The 21,231-nt window shown below is 39.4% G+C and overlaps 2 protein-coding genes across 3 annotated transcripts in view; one reads left to right on the plus strand and one right to left on the minus strand.

The window, feature by feature from the left end:
• Positions 1 to 14,153, plus strand: part of HHLA2 (HHLA2 member of B7 family) — a 140,439-nt gene extending 126,286 nt beyond the window's left edge. For both annotated transcript variants that reach the window (XM_063661597.1, XM_054483601.2), the window contains 4 exons: positions 116 to 433; positions 4,618 to 4,722; positions 12,534 to 12,601; positions 13,307 to 14,153. In XM_063661597.1, coding sequence (XP_063517667.1) covers positions 116 to 433; positions 4,618 to 4,722; positions 12,534 to 12,601; positions 13,307 to 13,357 — 542 coding nt within the window. In that variant the 3' untranslated portion in view covers positions 13,358 to 14,153. The remainder of the gene's footprint in view (positions 1 to 115; positions 434 to 4,617; positions 4,723 to 12,533; positions 12,602 to 13,306) is intronic.
• Positions 14,154 to 16,875: 2,722 nt separating this feature from the next.
• MYH15 (myosin heavy chain 15) overlaps positions 16,876 to 21,231 on the minus strand; it is a 103,904-nt gene continuing 99,548 nt past the window's right edge. The window contains exons 28-30 of the mRNA XM_054483603.2: positions 20,294 to 20,389; positions 19,204 to 19,338; positions 16,876 to 17,163 (exon numbers count right to left, since the gene is read on the minus strand). Coding sequence (XP_054339578.1) covers positions 17,149 to 17,163; positions 19,204 to 19,338; positions 20,294 to 20,389 — 246 coding nt within the window. The 3' untranslated portion in view covers positions 16,876 to 17,148. The remainder of the gene's footprint in view (positions 17,164 to 19,203; positions 19,339 to 20,293; positions 20,390 to 21,231) is intronic.

Consider the following 21,231-nt stretch of genomic DNA (forward strand, 5'->3'; position numbering starts at 1 on the left):
TATTTCCAAATATATCAATATTAGTGCCTTTGTTCTCTGCTTTCTAAGTGTAACTTAGAGAATTCTTTCGAAATGTTTATCTTCATTGATGTTTTCTTTTCTATTGTGTTGTTAGATGGCCTTCATAAAATGCAAAGTGAACACGTTTCACTCTCATGTCAACCTGTAAATGATTATTTTTCACCAAAACAAGACTTCAAAGTTACTTGGTCCAGAATGAAAAGTGGGACTTTCTCTATCCTGGCTTACTATCTGAGCTCCTCACAAAATACAATTATCAATGAATCCCGATTCTCATGGAACAAAGAGCTGATAAACCAGAGTGACTTCTCTATGAATTTGATGGATCTTAATCTTTCAGACAGTGGGGAATATTTATGCAATATTTCTTCGGATGAATATACTTTACTTACCACCCACACAGTGCACGTAGGTAAGTTGCAAGTAGGTTTGGATAATGGGTTTTGGCTGTAGCATTAGAGGTTTGTGAATATCAAACAGAAAATTAGGTTGACTTTTCAAGAATACATTGATACCTTCTCAAAGTAAAATCTACAGGGATATTTCTGGTCAGGATGTCGATCACCCTCCCTCCTTCAACCACACAAAAGTCCTGTTTTGAAAAAAAAAATTACTCCCACAGATTTCCTTTCAGGATTTTGGGGCTTCAGAAATGAGGAGGAGACATATTTTGATGACTCCATGCGCTGAGCATCTTCCATTTCTGCTCACTGCTGTGCCTAATATATACCTTAGGCCTAGGGTTTGGGAAGTCAAGGCTAGAGACACATTACGAAGTTACAGTCAGGGTCCTGAAGAATGCTGGGAAATCATGGCAGTGTCTATGAACTTGGAAATAGTCACCACACAATATTTGAAGCACCAAGTATATATTCCTAGTTCAGTTCATTTTTACCTCTGTTGATAGTTCACTGCCAAAACCATTATCTAAAATATTTCTAGTCAACTAACCATTAAGTCATGGAATATATACTCATGAAGCTGACCTTCTAGGTGAGCTGGATGGTCCCACCCTTAAACTATCAACTTCACATCATGGCAGACCATGGCAGCTCTTTCTGTCCTTCAATAAAGGTATTTGAACCAGTGGAACTTATGTTTTAGAAATATTTCTATCATTTCAATTGTGAAAATTAGGAAGAATAACATTTGAAGTTTTGGTGATTCTATGTAGTGAGATTTGAAGACAAGAGGACAGAGTTGTCCTTTAGGTTATGTGATCTTCAAATACTTGGAAGCTTCTGGACATTGAGTAATAACACTCCCTTTGTAGAGCTGCCACTTTGAGAGTAGAGAATGAAAAACTGGGGCTGCATTTGAAGCTCCTATTTTTCTCCAAAAATAAAAGTGTCAGTTTTATGTAAAATACAGTTAAGCCTGCAATCTATTTTTAAAAATGTTGCCTCATGTTGGATTAATTTTGGAGTGTAAAAAAAAAAATAGTCAAGAAGAAATGTCCTGAAGACTACATATGGCCCGTCTTCCCACCCAGAGATCTAATTTTCAGTTCACACGAAGTGAAACATCAGGACCATTCCATCTCTGACAAAAGAGTATTTTCAGAACCTCTCATTCTCAAATAAATGTTGGCCAGGTGGGGCTGGGGGAGGGTGTGCTCACCCTTCCCCACCAGGAAGAGGACTTGGCAGGAGCCACCCCAGCAGGCCAGGGAACAGGGCAAACAGTCTTGGTACCTTAAATATCATCCTTTCAAGGATGGCTTTTCCATTTGTTGCCTTTCCCAGGAGGTGCTACAACAAGATAGGGGTACTTATGATTCCTCAAATCTAGATCTGCTCAATTAAGGTTGCACCAAGCTGAATGGAATTAAATAATCCTTGCTAAGTTTTGCTGCTGAATCAATATGTGACCTTGGGCAAATATCTTTACAGATGGGGGAACCTGAGGGTCATGAGTACAGTGAGAAGTAGCTATACCTTGTAGGATTTCCTTTAGGAGGAAGAAAAATGCATATGAAAACACTGTAGAAAGTCAACCTAACATTCCTACTTAATCTCTCCTTTATATAGGTACAGTAGTCCCCCCTTTCCTTGGGGGATATGTTCCAAGACCCCCAGTGGATGCCTGAAACTATGGACAGTACTAAACCCTATATATGCATTCCCACATGGCACAAGGATTAATCTGTCCTTCCATGTTTATGCCTTGGTGCCTCATTCACACTTCTATGAATACAGGTTCTATTGGGCATCTTCTTCCAGCAGAGCTTGCTTTCATTGCAATTAAAGATTTGCTTTGGATGGAAATGTGGCTGTAGCTTCTTCATCAGCAGACACAGCCTCTCCAGTAATTTTTATATTTTTCAGTCCAAGCTGATTTCTAAATCTGTGTAGCCATCCTCTACTTGCAGTAAATGGCCTGTTTCAAGGGATCTCTTGCTGAAGTCTTCATATAAGCCCAAAGCTTTCCAGTGCAACATATCATCAACCAGAACACATTTCTGTTCATGTCTTCCACCCTCAAATTTAATGCCACTTCCATCTTAACTCAGCATATACAACACACTGTGGCCATAACTGTTGTAGTTTGAGACATGACCGCAAAACTAACACAAATTTTCTTCTTTCTTTCTTCACAATTTTACAGATAGAAGATTCATTTTCACCACAGATCTCAGCAACCTCAATATATGATTTTTTGTAAGTCAAGGGCTTTAATTGTTTTAGTTCAAGGAGGCACTTTATGGCTTCTTTTTGGTATATCCAAATTGCCAGCATCACTACTCTTGTGCTTTGGGACCATTCTTAAAGAAAATAAGGGTTACTTGAATACAAGCATTGTTATACCATGACAGTCAATCTGATAACTGAGATGGCTAGTAAATGATTCATGGTGGTAGTGTGTACAACGTGGATATGCCGGACAAAGGGCGCAGTCACGTCCCAGGTGGGATGCAGTGGTGTAACATGATATTTCTTCATGCTACTCAGAATGGCACACAATTTAAAACTTAAGAATTATTTATTCCTGGAATTTTCCATTTGGTTATGTTTGGACTACAGTTGACCATTGGTAAATAAAACCTCAGAAAGTTAAACCAGGGATAAAGCGGACTCCTGTAAGGAATTTCAGAATGACACAAATAGGTGGAGAGATTAATATTTTATTAGTTGTAAAACACTATAGTATGTTCATAGAAAATTACATTTGTTATGTAAACAGAGGTATTCATTCTAAAGGATAGCCACAAACATTTTCCCCCTGAATTGACCTTTGTGCTCTAATGCTTGCTGCCCACGTTTTAGCAGAACATAGACCATAAGGTTAGCAGGGTTCTGACTTTGGTAACCCAGGGTCTCTGGAGTCCCCATTTCCATTAATATTAATTTCAACAATTCTAGTCCTGACCAAGATGCTGGAGAAAGTTTAGGCTCATCCAGTTATTTCTGAGGAGCTCCAAACACTATCAGCAGGTCCTCCTTTTCTGCAGTTTGTTACGCAAAGTCAACCACTGTCTGAAATTTTTAAAAGGAAAATTCCAGAAATAATGTCTTAAATTGTGTGCCATTCTGAGTAGCATGATGAAATTGCATGTCATCCCACTCCATCCTGCCTTGAAAGTGAATCCTCCCTTTGTCCAGCATATCACACTGTGGATGCTACCTGCCTGTTAGTCACTTAGCCCTCCGGGTAATCAGATCTACTGTCATGATATCGCAGTGCTTGTGATCAAGCAACCCTTATTTTATTTAAGAATGGCCTCAAAGCACAAGAATAGTGATGCTGGCAGTTCAGATACACCAAAAAGAAGCCGTAAAGTGCTTCCTTTAAGGGAAAGCTCTCAACTTAAGAGGAAAAAAGAGCCTATGTTGAGATTGCTAAGATCTACAGTAAGAATGAATCTTCTACCTATAAAACTGTGAAGATGGAAAAAGAAATTAGTGTATAGTATGCATAGGGTTCAGTACTAAGGTTTCAGGCATCCACTTGGGGGTCCTGGAATGTATCCTCCAGGGATAAGGTGGGGACTACTGTGTCTATTATCTCTGTGGTCACCTGCCACCTCTAACTCAAGACCAGGGCTTCTACTCATCTCCTTTTATCACCTCTGAACTTACCACTGTTCCCTTAGGACCCTGTCTTCTCTAGGCCAATGGCAGACTGCACTCTTACTTCATCCTCCAAGGTGAACACTGGGCTGAGGCTAATTTATGGACATAATTATTCCTTTATAAAAATGTGCTGTTTCTTATTACAGTATAAAGCAATAGAAACTGAAAATGCATAGTAGATGTATTACCTCTCCAGTTTTCAGACTTTTCTCCCAGCTCCCCCAACCGCCACCAATCTCCAATAATATTATGGTGTCTGTAGGTTTCCCACAATAGATACACTGAGACTAGGAGATATTTATGCTCAAGACAAACTCTCCTGTCCAGTCTGGGCTCTTGGCTTTATCCTAAAGGACCTTTTTATTATGCAAAGTGTTTTCATATGAATTCAGCCTCCTACCTGTAATGCAGAAATAACTAGTTTTTAAAATAGTAAACATACTCCACCCTTACCCACCCACACGTTTCTTATCTGGTAATTTTTCTTCCAGTTCACAGACTTTGTTTCTCCTTTTTTTTTTAGAACCGAGCCAAGAAACAGCTTCCCATAACAAAGCCTTATGGATTTTGGTGCCCTCTGTGATTTTGGCAGTTACTCTGCTGATTTGGACAGTAAAATGTCGCAGAGGTAATAGAAGAATTTGGGCTCTGCCCTACGTGTTCCACATCATGTATATTAAAGATAACATGGAAATACATGCCCAAACAGCTACTGGGCATGTAAATTGATCTGAATTTTCTGGAATGTCATTCACAAAATTCACCCAAAATCTTTTAAAATGCTCCTACATTTCCACCTAACCATTCTACTTCTAGGAATTTATCTCACATTAAATGAGCAGAGGTACACCAAACTATATACAAGCATATTCACTGCAGCACACTGCTATTGCCTTTAGGTTTCCTACTATTGTCAATAAATAATTGGGAAATTAAATTAATTGAAGATCATACTTTTAAAAATTTTAATCTAATATTAAAATGATAACCAGGATGACTTAATCATCCTGCATTGAAAAGTAACTGGAAAGAAAAAAGCCAAAGCTTTAAGAAGTTGCCTTTGGAGTTATAGGACCATGAGTTCTTCCTTACCCTCACACCTCAGAAGGAAGCCAAATACCTCGTTAAGTCCCTGGGCTCTGCCTGTTCTCCCTTGCTCTGAGCTTAGTCAAGGTTGGTGCTCTCATTGAAATTGCATTGTTCTTTTCTTATGGGTCATTTCATTTTAATTGTTGTTCAATTAATTTTTTTCTAAATTTCAGGCAAAAAACCTTACTAGTAATTTAAAATATCTTAAGATGCCATGATCATGGGAAGTACTTTTAGGGAATACTTTCCTAAAGTATTTTGCTTTTAGTAACAGAATTTTGAGCTAGAGAGCATCTGGGCAAAACTTAGATCTAGTTGATCTCCACATTTTACAGATCAGGAAACAGGAATCCGGGAAGTTAGCTGAAGTGCCAAGTAGGCATGTGAAACAGATTTAGGTGGATCATTTAATATCACCAAGCCAGCTAGTGGCAGAGGCAGGTTCAGGCCCCCAGAAGCCCTCCCTTATTCCATTATCCCCCTGAGAAGGCTCTGGGTGTTCTGGGAACTTGAGATAGATCCTATGTCTCTTTTATCTGTCCTTCTGGTTGATATTTGGCTATTGCCCCTGCTGAAGTTAGGAGATTAGGGTTATAGCAGAAACTATTATTGAAGATATAGTTTTAGGGGCAATGGAGAGCAAGCATTTCACCAATTCTAGCCCTGTGATCATTCGTACTAATAGGCAGCCTAGTTCCTGTCCCTTGGCTGGCCAGAAGGAGTAAGAGACCACAGGCAGTCTAGCTTGTCCACCAAGATCAACCGTTGACCTAATATACTGATATTTGTGATTGGATTAGGTTCAAATTATGGGAGGTGGTGCTATATCCTACTCAAGAATGATAGTTTAGTTTCTTTAGTGGAAGTCTGCATAAGTCAGTTCTCAACTGAAAACACATGGCACACTCAAAACTGGATAAAGAACTTACGAAACAGTATATTCATGGCTGGGCGCACCCAAATCACTAGCAAACTTAAACTTGAAGGGACAAGGACAGAGAGCAGTTCCCAAAACTTGGAAGGAGAGAGTCACGTAAGATTAGTTGCCTTGTAAGGAGAGTGACTTACTTCTTTTTTTCTTTCTTTCTTTTTAAGTTCTGGGATACATGTGCTGAATACACAGGTTTGTTACATAGGTATACATGTGCCTTGGTGGTTTGCTGCACCTATCAACCTGTCATCTAGGTTTTAAGCCCCACATACATTAGGTATTTGACCTGATGCCCTCCCTCCCCTTTACCCTCATCCTCCAACAGGCCCCAGTGTGTGATGTTCCCCACCCTGTGTCCAAGTGATCTCATTGTTCAATTCCCACCTACGAGTGAGAATATGTGGTGTTTGGTTTTCTGTCCTTGGGATAGTTTGCTGAGAATGATGGTTTCCAGCTTCATCCATGTCCCTGCAAAGCATATGAACTCATTCTTTTTTATGACTGCATAGTATTCCATGGTGTATATGTGCCACATTTTCTTTATCCAGTCTATCATCGATGGGCATTTGGGTTGGTTCCAAGTCTTTGCTATTGTGCATAGTGCTGCAATAAACATACATGTGCATGTGTCTTCATAGTAGAATGATTTATAATTTTTTGGGTATATACCCAGTAGTGGGATGGCTGGGTCAAATGGTATTTCTAGTTCCAGATTCTTGAGGAATTGCCACACTGTCTTCCACAATGGTTGAACTAATTTACTCTCCCACCAACAGTGTAAAAGCGTTCCTATTTCTCCACATCCTCTCCAGCATCTGTTGTTTCCAGACTTTTTAATGATCACCATTCTAACTGGTGTGAGATGGTATCTCGTTGTGGTTTTGATTTGCATTTCTCTAATGACCAGTGATGAGGTGCTCTTTTTCATGTTTGTTGGCTGCATAAATGTCTTCTTTTGAGAAGTGTCTGTTCATATCCTTCACCCACTTTTTGATGGGGCTGTTTATTTGTTTCTTGTAAATTTGTTTAAGTTCCTTTAGATTCTGGATATTAGACTTTTGTCAGATGGGTAGACTGCAAAAAATTTCTCCCATTCTGTAGGTTGCCTGCTCACTCTGATGATAGTTTCTTTGGCTAAGCAGAAGCTCTTTAGTTTAATTAGATCCCATTCATCAATTTTGGCTTTTGTTGCAATTGCTTTTGGTGTTTTAGTCATGAAGTCCTTGTCCATGTCTATTTCCTGAATGATATTGCCTAGGTTTTCTTCTAGGGTTTTTATGGTTTTAGGTTTTATGTTTAAGTCTTTAATCCATCTTGAATTAATTTTTGTATAAGGTGTAAGGAAGGGGCCTAGCTTCTATTTTCTGCATATGGCTAGCCAGTTTGCCCAGCACCATTTATTAAACAGGGAATCCTTTCCGCATTCCTTGTTTTTGTCAGGTTTGTCAAAGATTGAATGGTTGTAGATGTGTGGTGTTATTTCTGAGGCATCTGTTCTGTTCCATTGGTCTATGTATCTGTTTTGGTACCAGTACTATGCTGTTTTGGTTACTGTAGCCTTGTAGTATAGTCTGAAGTCAGGCAGTGTGAAGCCTCCAGCTGTGTTCTTTTGCTTAGGATTGTCTTGGTTATATGGGCGGTTTTTTGGTTCCATATGAAATTTAAAGTAGTTTTTTCCAGTTCTGTGAAGAAAGTCAAAGGTAGCTTGATGGGAATAGCATTGAATCTATAAATTACTTTGGGCAGTATGGCCATTTTCACTATATTGACTCTTCCTATTCATAAGTATGAAATTTTTTTCCATTTGGTTATGTCCTCTCTTATTTCCTTTAGCAGTGGTTTGTAGTTCTCCTTGAAGATGTCCTTCACATCCCTTGTAAGTTGTATTCCTAGATATTTTATCTTCTTTGTAGCAATTGTGAATGGGAGTTCACTCATGATTTGGCTCTCTGTTTGTCTGTTATTGGTGTATAGGAATGCTTGTGATTTTTGCACATTGATTTTGTATCCTGAGACTTTAAGTTGCTTATCAGCTTAAGGAGATTTTGGGCTGAGATGATGGGGTTCTCTAAATATACAATCACATCATCTGCAAACAGAGACAATTTGACTTCCTCTGTTCCTATTTGAATACTCTATTTATTTCTCTTGCCTGACTGCCCTGGCCAAAACTTCCAATACTATGTTGAACTGTGGTGAGAGAGGGCATCCTTGTCTTGTGCTGGTTTTCAAGCGGAATGCTTCCAGCTTTTGCCCATTCAGTGTGATATTGGCTATGGGTTTGTCATAAATAGCTCTTATTATTTTGAGATATGTTCCATCGATGCCCAGTTTATTGAGAGTTTTTAGCATGAAGGGGTGTTGAATTTTATCGAAGGCCATTTCTGCATCTCTTGAGATAATCATGTGGTTTTTGTCATTGGTTCTGTTTATGTGATGGATTGCATTTATTGATTTGCATATGTTGAACCAGCCTTGCGTCCCAAGGATGAAGCCAACTTGATCATGGTGCATAAGCTTTTTGATGGGCTGTGGATTCGGTTTGCCAGTATTTTATTGAGGATTTTCGCATTGATGTTCATCAGGGATGTTGGTCTGAAATTTTCATTTTTTGTTGTAACTCTGCCAGGTTTTGGAATCAGGACGATGCTGGCCTTATAAAATGGTTAGGGAGGAGTCCCTCTTTTTCTGTTGTTTGGAATAGTATCAGAAGGAATGGTACCAGCTCCTCTTTGTACCTCTGGTAGAATTTGGCTATGAATCTGTCTGGTCCTGGGCTTTTTTGGCTGGTGGCCTATTAATTACTGCTTCAGTTTTAGAACTTGTTATTGGTTTTTTCAGGGATTCGACTTCTTCCTGGTTTAGTCTTAGGAGGGTGTCCAGGAATTTATCTATTTCTTCTAGATTTTGTAGTTTATTTGCTTAGAGGTGTTTATAGTATTCTCTAATGGTAGCTTGTATTTCTGTGAGATCAGTGGTGATATCCCCTTTATCATTTTTTATTGTGTCTATTTGATTCTTATTTCTTTTCTTCTTTATTAGTCTAGCTAGCAGTCTATCATTTTGTTAATCTTTTCATACTACCAGCTCCTGGGTTGACAGACACCTCATACAGGAGATCTCCAGCTCGCATCAGGCTGGTGCCCCTCTGGGACAAAGCTTCCAGAGGAAGAAGTGGGCAGCAATCTTTGCTGTTCTGCAGCCTCCACTGGTGATACCCAGACAAATAGGATCTGGAGTGGACCTCCAGAAAACTGCAGCAGACCTGCAGAAGAGGGGCCTGACTGTTAGAAGAAAAACTAACAAACAGAAAGCAGTAACATCAATATCAACACAAAACCACATCCAAAGGTCATCAGCCTCAAAGATCAAAGGTAGATAAATACATGAAGATGAGGAAAAACCAGCACAAAAATGCTGAACGTTTAAAAAACCAGAATGCTTCTTCTCTTCCAAATGACTGCAACTCCTCTCCAGCAAGAGCACAAAACTGGACGGAGAAAGAGTTTGACAAATTAACAGAAGTAGGCTTTAGAAGGTGGGTAATAACAAACTCCCCTGAGCTAAAGGAGCATGTTCTAACCCAATGTAAGGAAGCTAAGAACCTTGATAAAAGGTTACAGGAACTGCTAAGTAGAATAACCAGTTTAGAGAAGAATATAATGACCTGATGGAGCTGAAAAACACAGCACAAGAACTCGTGAAGCATACACAACTATCAATAGCCAAATTGATCAAGCAGAAGAAAGGATATGAGAGACTGAGGATCAACTTACTGAAATAAGGCATGAAGACAAGATTAGAGAAAAAAGAGTGAAAAGGAATGAACAAAGCCTCCAAGAGATATGGTACTATGTGAAAAGACCAAACCTGTGATTGATTGAGGTCCCTGAAAGTGATGGGAAGAATGGAACCCAGTTGGAAAACACACTTTGGGATATTATCCAGGAGAACTTCTCCAGCCTAGCAAGACAAGCCAATATTCAAATTCAGGACATACAGAGAACACCACTAAGATACTCCTTGAGAAGAGTAACCCCAAGACACATAATCGTCAGATTCTCCAAGGTTGAAACAAAGGAAAAAAATGTTAAGGGCGGCCAGAGAGAAAGGTCAGGTTACCTACAAAGGGAAGTCCATCAGACTAACAATGGATACCTCTGCAGAAACCCTACAAGCCAGAAGAGAGTGGGGGCCAATATTTAACATTCTTAAAGAAAAGAATTTTCAACCCAGAATTTCATAACCAGCCAAATTAAGCTTCATAAGTGAAGGAGAAATAAAATCCTTTACAGACAAGCAAATGCTGAGGGATTCTGTCACCACTAGGCCTGCCTTACAAGAGCTCCTGAAGGAAGCACTAAATACAGAAAGGAAAAACTGGTATCAGCCACTGCAAAAAAAACACCATAATATAAAGTCCAACGACACTATGAGGAAACTGCATCAACTAATGTGCAAAATAACCAGTCAGCAACATGATGACATGATCAAATTCACACATAACAATATTAACTTTAAATGTAAATGGGCTAAATGCCCCAGTTAAAAGACACAGACTGGCAAATTGGATAGAGTCAAGACCCATCAGTGTGCTGTATTCAGGAGTCCCATCTCATGTGCAAAGACACACATGGGCTCAAAATAAAGGGATAGAGGAATATTTACCAAGCAAATGAAGAGCAAAAAAAAAAAAAAAAAAAAAAAAAAAAAAAGAAGCAGGGGTTGCAATTCTAGTCTCTGATAAAACAGACTTTAAACCAACAAAGATCAAAAAAGACAAAGACATTACATAATGGTAAAGGGATCAATGCAACAAGAAGAGCTAACTATCCTAAATATATATACACCCAATACAGGAGCATCCAGATTCATAAAGCAAGTTCTTAGAGATCTACAAAGAGACTTAGACTCTCACACAATAATAGTGGGAGACTTTAACACCCCACTGTCAATATTAGATCAATGAGACAGAACATTAACAAGGATATTCAGAACTTGAACTCAGCTCTGGACTAAGCAGACCTAACAGACATCTACAGAACTCTCCACCTCAAATCAACAGAATATACATTCTTCTCAGCACCACATAGCACTTATTCTAAAATTGACCACATAATTGGAAGTAAGACACTCGTTAGCAAATGAAAAAGAATGGAAATCATAACAGTCTCTCAGGCTACAGTGCAATCAAATTAGAACTCAGGATTAAGAAACTCACTCAGAACCACACAACTACAAGGACACTGAACAACCTGCCCCTGAATGACTACTGGGTAAATAATGAAATTAAGGCAGAAATAAATAAGTTCTTTGAAACCAATGAGAACGAAGACACAATGTACCAGAATCTCTGGGACACAGCTAAAGCAGTGTTGAGAGGGAAATTTATAGCACCAAATGCCCACATCAGAAAGCAGGAAAGACCTAAAATCGACACCCTAACATCACAATTAAAAACACTAGTGAAGCAAGAGCGAACAAATTCAAAAGCTAGCAGAAGACAAAAAATAACTAAGATGGGAGCAGAATTGAAGGAGATAGAGATACAAAAAACCCTTCAAAAAATCAGAGAGTGACTTTCAATTGAAGGACAGAGCCAGACCAAGGTGACCTTACAGGAAAACAGCTGGGAGAGTAAATACCAAATTTCACTCTTCCCTGTCTCTGATCTCCAGCCCAGCTAGAAGCCAGGAGGAGCAGACACCCTGCTGATGGAGCCCAACGAGGTCAGCCTCCCATGGCTGAGAGAAGAATGGATTCTGGTTCTGGAGGAGCAGTCAAAAGATATGGGCAAAAACTCTGTCACAGTATTGGCCACTTTAAAAAATAGATATATTCCATACTTCTGCAGTGAGATGGGCTGAAAATATATTTGAAGCTGTTATATGAAAAGCCACAAAACCTTTCCTAGCTCTAGCTCCCTGGTCGTAGTTTCATGACTGTGGTTCATATGTTTTATTTTTAAATTCCCTTTTCTATTACTGTTTTAAAATGCACTTTGTCTAAGATATGTATTAAAGGGCCATATTTTAGGAAAGTCCATAAGGAGGCCTTCTTTGAGAAATGACATATCCCTTTTTCTTTAACCATCACTCTTATCCCCTCCTTGGCTATGACATTTCCATTGTTAGCAGTTGGTAGGAACCAGGCCAAGGATCACAAGGAGCCAGGAATTGCTGAGCTGACTGAACTGCCTTTATTCCCCCTCTTTGGAGCACCTGGATCAACCATACACATTTACTGCTGCTTCTGATGATGTGTTTTTACACTGAATGCATTTTTCATGTTGTTTGTTAAAGATATGAAGGGAGAGTAACTCAGATGATTCTAATAACATTATTATATTGAGATAGGACTAAGGGAGAATTTTGGTGTTTGCAAAGAAATTATTTTTAAGTTCTCTTTTTTTCCTGTAGAAAGACATAGTGTCCTCCCTACTGATGAGAACCCTCACCATGCACCTGATAATGGCGAAGAAAACACGGTAAGGCATTATTTGCTTTATCCAACCATATACAGTATAAAAATGCTTCTTTAAAAGGGTAATCGAAGTTCTGACTGATTCACATATCATCACGCAAGACTTTTATACAGAAAAAAAAAAAACAGCAGGAGGGGTTGCAGGATAATATAGCACAAAAAATATAATTAGGCTTTTCCCAATGTCTATAATTAAACAGGCTCTACTTGCGTAAATACATGGTTGTTCTTCTTGTCTCCTATTGTTATTTGTAGAGAAGATCTCCAATGGCATTGTGCATATGAGGGTGAGCCAATGTACTTATTCTTATGATAGAAGCATGAAACATGGGATTGTATACAAGTGGAAAGAAACACAACTATAATTCACTTGCAAATTATAGTTTGATTGTATACTTCCTTTTTACTGCATTCCTTTTAGTATTTATGTGTTCCATTAATCAGAATATAAATAAGGGCCAGGAGTGTGGTAAACTTGTTTTTTCCACTGTTAAAAACCATGAAACAGCTAGTAGGGAGATTAAAATTAACTGATAAGACTCAGACTTATTTTATAATGGTCTCATGGATCTTTAATTTCAGATGCAAGCAATAGACTAAAGCTTTTTACCACCCACCCGAAAACACTACTGTCATTAAATATTTAAGATATAAATGGTTATTCTGACTTGAACAACAGACATTTAGAGTCTATTTTTCTTGGTTCTAGGCTCTTTCAGGAAGAGTACAGGAAATGAGAGAAGACTGTGACAACTCATGACCTGCATCCTTAATATCCAGTGACTTCATCTCCCCTTTCTTCACCACAATTCCAGGCAATGGCCTGTCAGACCAGACAATTCTACCACTGCAAAGTCTTTTGTAACCATTTTCTAATCACATTTACTTTTCAAGACATAAGGATCATTCACTGACCCACTACCTGCATTGAGTCTAAATGCCTGGATGTTAAGGATTCCAATTTAACTTTGAAAAGAACTGTCTCATTCATTTACATTCCTGTTACAGTCAGCCCAGGAGGTTACAGTGAGGTCTCCACTAAGAATCTGGAAGAAATGCATCACTAGGGGTTGATTCCCAATCTGATCAACTGATGATGGGTGAGAGAGCAGGTAAGAACAGAAGTCACCTTAGTGGAAAGGTTAAAAACCAGAGCCTGGAAACCAAGATGATTGATTTGACAAGGTATTTTAGTCTAGTTTTATATGAATGTTTATATCAGGGTAACCAACTCGATTTGGGATGAATCTTAGGGACACCAAAGACTAAGACTGTCAGTACCTTTAAGATTGCTAGGGAAAAGGGCCCTATGAACATAAGAATCTCTGAAGTTAAGTTACACTTGACCACACGAGGCTTGCATAGTTGAGTGACTAGCCATGAAGATAATTTGAACTCTTCTGGCTCAATTGGCATATTGCTAACCAATCTTCTAATAAATTTAGATTTTCATATAAATTTTTAAGCAAGAAGAGGAGGGAGAGCTCAGCTAACCTAATCTGTTTCCCTTAATTTTAGTCATCAATTTACATAAAAGAAAAGAAACAGTCTAATGTTAATGCTTGTGAACTTGTCACTATAACCAGGCTTTTGTGTGACTTAGTCGATCAAGGTTTCGACTCTACAAGAGAAAGCAAATTCTGAATTGCGGTGTAACTGCCACCTGGTCCAATTTTATCATCTGACCTCAGTTTCACAATCCTATCCTTGTATGTAGTTAACTCTGTTTTTGCTACAATGTTGTGATGGAGTATCACAAATAGCAAAGTATTAAGAATTCCAGTCAGAATGATAATTATTAAAAAGTCAAACAATAGATGCTGGCGAGGCTGTGGAGAAACAGGAATGCCTTTATACTGTTGGTGGGAATGTAAATTAGTTCAACCATTGTGGAAGACTGTGTGGCGATTCCTCAAGGATCTAGAAACAGAAATACCATTTGAACCAGCAATCCCATTACTGGGTATATACCCAAAGGATTATAAATCATTCTACTATAAAGACACATGCACATATGTTTATTGCACTATTTAGAATAGTAAAGACATGGAACCAACCCAAAAACCCATCAGTGGTAGACTGGATAAAGAAAATGTGATACAAACACCATGGAATACTATGCAGCCATGAAAAGGAATGAGAACATGTCCTTTGCATGGACATGGATAAAGCTGGAAGCCATCATCATCAGCAAACTAACAAACACAGGAACAGAAAACCAAACCACATGTTCTCACTCGTAAGTGGGAGCTGAACAATGAGAACGCATGGACACAGGGAGGGGAACAACACACACCAGGGCCTGTTGGGGGGTGGGGGGTGGGGAGCGGGGGAGGGAACCTAGAGGATGGTTCAATAGGTACAGCAAACTACCATGGCACACATATACCTATGTAACAAACCTGCATGTTCTGCACATGTATCCTAGAACTTAAATTTTTAAAAAATATATAGCTTAGATATCTATCTTTTAAAAAAATTCCATTGTGAAGAAAAACTTCATTGAGATAATATTTAAGTGTCTACCATCTCTGCTTCCCCCTAGCCTTGGTTCCTTTTTAAAAAATTGTGTCCTAGTGAGAGAATATGATACTTAATAACAAAACTGGATGCATCCCCAAGCTGAAGTTTGACTTTACTAAGTCAAGTTTGTGCCTGGGGTGTGGAGAAACAATAGAATCCTGACTTCAGGATTGGTAATATGACAACAGCAAATTTCTAAGAAAAGTTTTGGGATTATAGAGATGTTTCCTGAATATAAGCATTGGCTTATTAAAGGATAATTCCAAACTTTTATTTTTTACTGAAGTTTTAAAAAATCACTATTCCAGGAGAAAAAAAAAAAAAAAACCTTAGAAAAGTTCCATGTTAAATGTTTCATGTTTTCTCACTGGGTTGAGACTGATGGTAAGAAGGAGCGACTGCTTTGGATACAGCCTGACACACATACCTGCTAGTTCACTCTGTGGCTGTGCATCCCTCTCCGCCAACCACAAAACTCAAATTTGGTTCACCTTGCTCAAAATGGTACCCTGATTTTTCAAGAGCATCCACTTTGATCTATCTGAGCCAACCCTGGCAATTGCAGTCCTCTTGCCACTAGACTGGTTCAGCATAAGCAGGTAAAGAAATCTTCTCACTGGGATATGAGGAAAATTATTCCAGAGGTCTGTTTCTGGGAAGGTGTTTCTCCATTTTAAGTAGAGACAGGTTATTGTATGGGGAGAAAATGCTCAGGACTGCTGAAGTCCTCTTACAGCGACAAGAGATTCAGACAAGAATGAACCTGGGTCCTCTGCTACCACTGAGTCCCTGAATTAATCTTCAAGCTACCCATATGAGTCAGGGTTGGATCAGGGAGGCAGAACCAGAGAATGACAGAATAAAGATTTGTTATACAGCTTCAACCTTACACAATTGTGGGTGCTGGTGGAGAAGTCTAGGCCAGGCTGTTCCCTCTGCATCTGGTTCTGGGCCTGAAGTCACTGTAGGTCGACTGTGCATGCAGCGAGGATGAAGGGAAGTCCATAAGAATAAACAGAACCCATGTCTGTTTCACGGCCTCCACTGCAATGTTGTGTGTGATCTCAGGAAAAGCTGGTGCTGGTTGCCATGGAGCTACACACATACCTGGCCAGGACTCTGCAAAGCTGAAGGATGAGGCTGACAGGAGCTGGAAGAGCTCTGGGTTGGGGCAGCTGTCTCTGGTCTCTTCTAGCTCCCCTTTTTGGCCTGGAGTCATATTTTCAAGCTGTCACCATGCTTGGGTCTGTATACTGACCTTATGAGCATAAAATAGCTGCTGATCAAATTAATGCAAATTTCTTTATGACCTACTCCAATCCAGAACCACGAGAGAGAGGAATTCCAGGACATGTTCCTCCAGCTGAGCTAAATTGGTACTGTACAAATCCAGCACATCACCTGTCACTGAATGTCCTGTGTGGGGTTACCTCCATGTTTAAAGCGTGTACCAGCGTATAGCCTACATGTGTGTTGATTAGGAGAGTTTTGCCTACATGTTCAAATTGCCTAACTATGGCTATATTTATATCACAATGCTGAGGAGATCTTATGACTTCCATTCCACCACTGCCGGCTCACAATATACATTCATAGATTTAGGGGTGAATCAAGCCAAAGTTGCTAACTTTAGTAAAAACCATTCACCAACATGCCCTAGTCCCCATGGAGTGTGATTGGTCTAAGGACATCTTCTATGAGTCCTACCCATTAAGAGGAAATATGGACAAAGGATCAAGTACTTATTCATTTTTTAAACATCAGAATCGAAAAGGTTCTTCCATTTATTTAATCTGTCATGTGAAGCATTAGAAGGTAGTTTACTTGCATTTGAGGATCAAAAAATCCCCATTAACTGTGGAAGCAATGATATTCCCTTTAATTATTTTTCTAATTGCCTTGTTTATACAGTGTGAAAAGCAATTTAAACATGTTTTAAAAAATGTTTCCATGCAACCTAAGTTTTTGGCCATGAAACAGCACCTTCCTTGTACTTCTCCAGCTGTTGTCCTTTCAAAGCAGGGGATGCTATTCTTCTTGAACCTGAAAAACAGAATGTCAGTGTGTTCTGTGAATTTCCTGTGATTTTCACCAGTGGAACACATGTCCAGAACCAAGCTGAGTCCTTTCCAGAGGTAAGCAGGCCTTAGCCAACTCTTCATTAACTTCAAAGGGAGGCAGGGAATTGAGGCAATTATCTGCATTATAGAAAGCAGACTCCAGTAATTCACCCCAAAGGCATGCTCGGTCACTCAATTTTCTGCCTGCCTTGTCTTGCCAATGAAGGGAGCATCCCCCTTAGCCAACCCCATGAGGAGAAAGATTCTGCAGCCACATCACCAATTTGCTCCCCAGCCCTGACACCGAATTCTATCAGCAAACCTCTTCCTTGTGCATATGACAGTTGAGGGATTTCTTGGCTTTTCTTCTGTGAAGGGGAAACAATTAGTCATTGCACTGTCAAGGAAGGTTTTCCTATTCCTCTCGGGCCTCTCAAAAGCAATTTGTACTTCACTCACTGTGTTCTTTGTTGAAAATAACTGTGACAAAGTCGAACGCATGGCATCTGTTTTGAAGGCCCTTCGACCTCCTGCAGCTGAATGCAATTGCAGCACATGGGCAGCACCTCCCTAAACAAGTCATTACATGGGGTTGCTGGCAGGCTCTGTAGAGAAGACCCTAAATCCAGTGCCACAACACTTCTCAAATTGAGGCCAAAGTTCAAACCACTTAATTGGCCGTCTCGCATAGGACTTACCCTTGAGGCAGCTATTCAGGCATCAGTAAAAAATTTCTGGAGTCTCTCAATGACTCCAGATTCTTATATTTAGATCTTATATTTAGATCTAAGTATATTCAGTATAACCAACTCTTAGGCTCTCCTTCAAAAGAGATGCTTTTGACCTCCCTTAAGGTAGTATTTATGCGTATTATTGGCAACCCTATCAACTTACCTTGCAGGATTACTACAGTTAGGGCCCGGATTCATTTGTATAAAATAATCAGGAGTCCATGGAGCAAAGATGATTTTAAAAAGCACAGATGGATCAGCTCAAAATTTGGAGTGAACTCTTTCCATAGTAGACACATATGTGACTTTGTACCATGTCAATATGGAGTCCAAGAGGGAAGATGTTTAAGATTGAGGCAGTGAAGGAAAACAAATGCAAGAGTCTTGCTTTGTAGTTCTCAGAATATATTCCTGATTGTGCCCGAAAACACAGAGAAAGAGGGCTAGTGATGCACCACGTTTAAAAAAATAATCATAATAATGAAATGATGGTGCCTATCTATGCCAGAAGCTATGCTCAGTGATTTCAGGCAATCTATTAGCTAATACCACATTATCCAATCTCCTTTGATTCCTTTTGCCTAAAGCCAGACCTCATTTAAAAACTGTGTGTTCCTGGGAAAATTTCAATAAGGAAGCCAAGACTACCTGACCCTACCAAACATTTAGTACATTGTTCTTTGTCACTCTACCAGTAAAATCAGGGCAATGGCCTCTACCATTAGATTAGAAGAGCCATTTCGTGGACCAAAGAGACATAGAAAGATCCTTTCTCTGTGTTTTCAGGCAGAATCGGGAATATAAAGCAGAGAACTACGAAGCAAGACTCTTGCATTTGTTTTCCTTCACTGCCTCAATTTTAAACATCTTCCCTCTTGGACTCCAAATTGATATGGTACAAAGTCACGTATGTGTCTACTGTGGAAAAAGTTCACTCCGAATTTTGAGCCAATTCATCTGTGCTTTTTAAAATCAACTTTGATCCATGGACTCCTGACTACTTTACACAAATGAATCCAGGCCCTAAATCTTAGATCCTGCAAGTTAACATGGAAGTAAGCATTTGAAAAGTATAAATACAATGTGCATGCCACTCAAATGCTTAGCATTTCATCTACCAGGACAAGTATAATTTAGCAAACAAGGGAAGATTTTATTGGAACGCTTTGTTCTTATCTTTTAAAAGCTTTCAAGGAGAAAAACAAATTTCTTGTTATACTGGTCCATGCAATGACATCAGCCCTAAACAAACATGATTGAAGAGTTAGAACAGAGTTGAAAACCTGCCATACCTTTTTCCCAAACTCTCTTGCTTTAATTTTGAGTTTATTGACTTGAGATTCTGCCACTTCTGCCCTTTCCTTCACTTCATTCAACTCATGTTGCTGCTTCTTATACTTGGAAAGGTATTGATTGGCTTGTGTTTCCTATAAAAATAATAATAATAATAAAGAAATCTCCATGCCTATATAGTCAGGTTTTTTTTTTCTGCTCTGACATGAGAAAGTTGAATAATGTGAAAAGAATCTAAACTTCTGAGTATTGAATGGGATATCATATTTTGGTATGATATATTAGGATTCAGACTTTCTAGCAGGTATAAGATCCATTTTTTTATAACTTTCGTTCCCTGGAAATTCAGGACCTAGTTGGCACTTTTCATCAACTGGATGCAGTAAAGCTCTCACAGACTGAAAATGTGCTAGAATAACCACAGTTGTCTATTTTGTCATGAGTTTAACATCCTATTCTACCCCTGGGTAGAGGGGGCTTGTCTTTAAAATTATGTGGGTCAACAGGTAATTATTAGACCTTGGGCTAGAACAGGTAGTGTTTTAAGGCAAATCATTGAAATAATCAAAACCCCTCAAGAGTTAATATTTGGGATAAATCAATATATATGGCACTTATCAATTACATTCCCTGTAGTTATAGATACCAACCCAGGGATGGCAAGTACATTTCAATTTATGGTGGTTTTGTCCACAACCATATCCAGGATCGTCAAGAACAAATACTGTGAACCACGTTTATGTTTACCCAAGGTTTTGGGATGAGGGAGGCCCCAGGGCGACTACCTTGCCCAAAACTGGCCTTCCCTACATGACACTCTGCTTTTACCTATCTCATTTCTTGTTGTGTACCTGTTTGGGTGAAACCACAAAGGTAAAGGAGAGAGCTCTGGCTTCCTGGAGGGAAAAGCCACACACATTTTTGCCATGGGTGAGAATTCTAACTTGAGAAAAAAAACTGAGAATGAGCAGATTCTAAGCTGAGCAGGCCCTCTCTGACAAGCTGCTTGCTGAGCTCAGGGTCACAGATCTCCCTTAATCAAAACAACACTGGGAAATCCATGAGGCTGAAACTTCCCAAAGCACTCACCGCCACCTCGACTTGCTGCTTGTAATTTTGCACTTTTAGCTGAAGTTTATCCATCTGAGTTTGCATCCTGCTCAGATTCTTCTTGTCTTCCTCTGCCTGCAATACATAGGCATGTATGGGAAGGTGATTCAGAGGATCCAGCAGTCTACGTTGGGGTAGTCTCATGTGGGGAAATAAGGGTTAGGGAACTTTATTAAACATCATCTCAGAGTTGTGATTTTAACAATGGGTTTAACTCACCCGAGTTCCAAGAAATTGATAAATAGAACCGTCAGTACTAACAGTCATTTGTCCTGATCCACCAACCTTTGCTGAAATGGGAGTTAAACCCATTACATTCAGTTTGGGTCTTCAGTCTTTCCAGCTCAACCAAGCTATATCTGCCTGAAGCTATATCTGTATACTTAAAATTAGTAGTGAATTATCTACTGTTATATTTTACTTTAAGGTGGTGGTGGTGGGGGTGCATTCAGATGACGAGAACAGCAATAGCTTTAGCTATAGCTAAATAAAAAGCTGTATCTTTATTTAGCAGGAATGAAGTGCATTATTATAAAAGCCACATATGCAAAACTGAAAACCAATTGCTCCCCAATCAAAACAACTATTCCTTTGAACTTTCTAGTTGACTCTTGGTTTTGAGTAACAGAACTATAGAAAAGATAAATTTTCTGGAATTGTGATGCAGAGATAGCAGCGAAGATTCTACAAGCTGTGGGGACCATGGTGTGCCCATTCTCATTGCCTCAATTACAATCCAGCCTCGGGCTGAAGAAAGGAAATCTGGTGGGATAATGTTTCTCAACTGTGCTCTGCAGAGCCTTTGGTATTCCAGGGAGAGAGGAGGCCAGAGGCAGGCAGGTAGATAGGGCTCTGTCCACCCCCTCTTTCCTCATGCCCCTTTAACTGGAGTATTTCCACATTGGAGCCATTGAACT

The sequence above is a fragment of the Pongo pygmaeus genome, chromosome 2 (assembly GCF_028885625.2).
Source record: "Pongo pygmaeus isolate AG05252 chromosome 2, NHGRI_mPonPyg2-v2.0_pri, whole genome shotgun sequence".
In the NCBI taxonomy this organism is placed as follows: domain Eukaryota; kingdom Metazoa; phylum Chordata; class Mammalia; order Primates; family Hominidae; genus Pongo; species Pongo pygmaeus.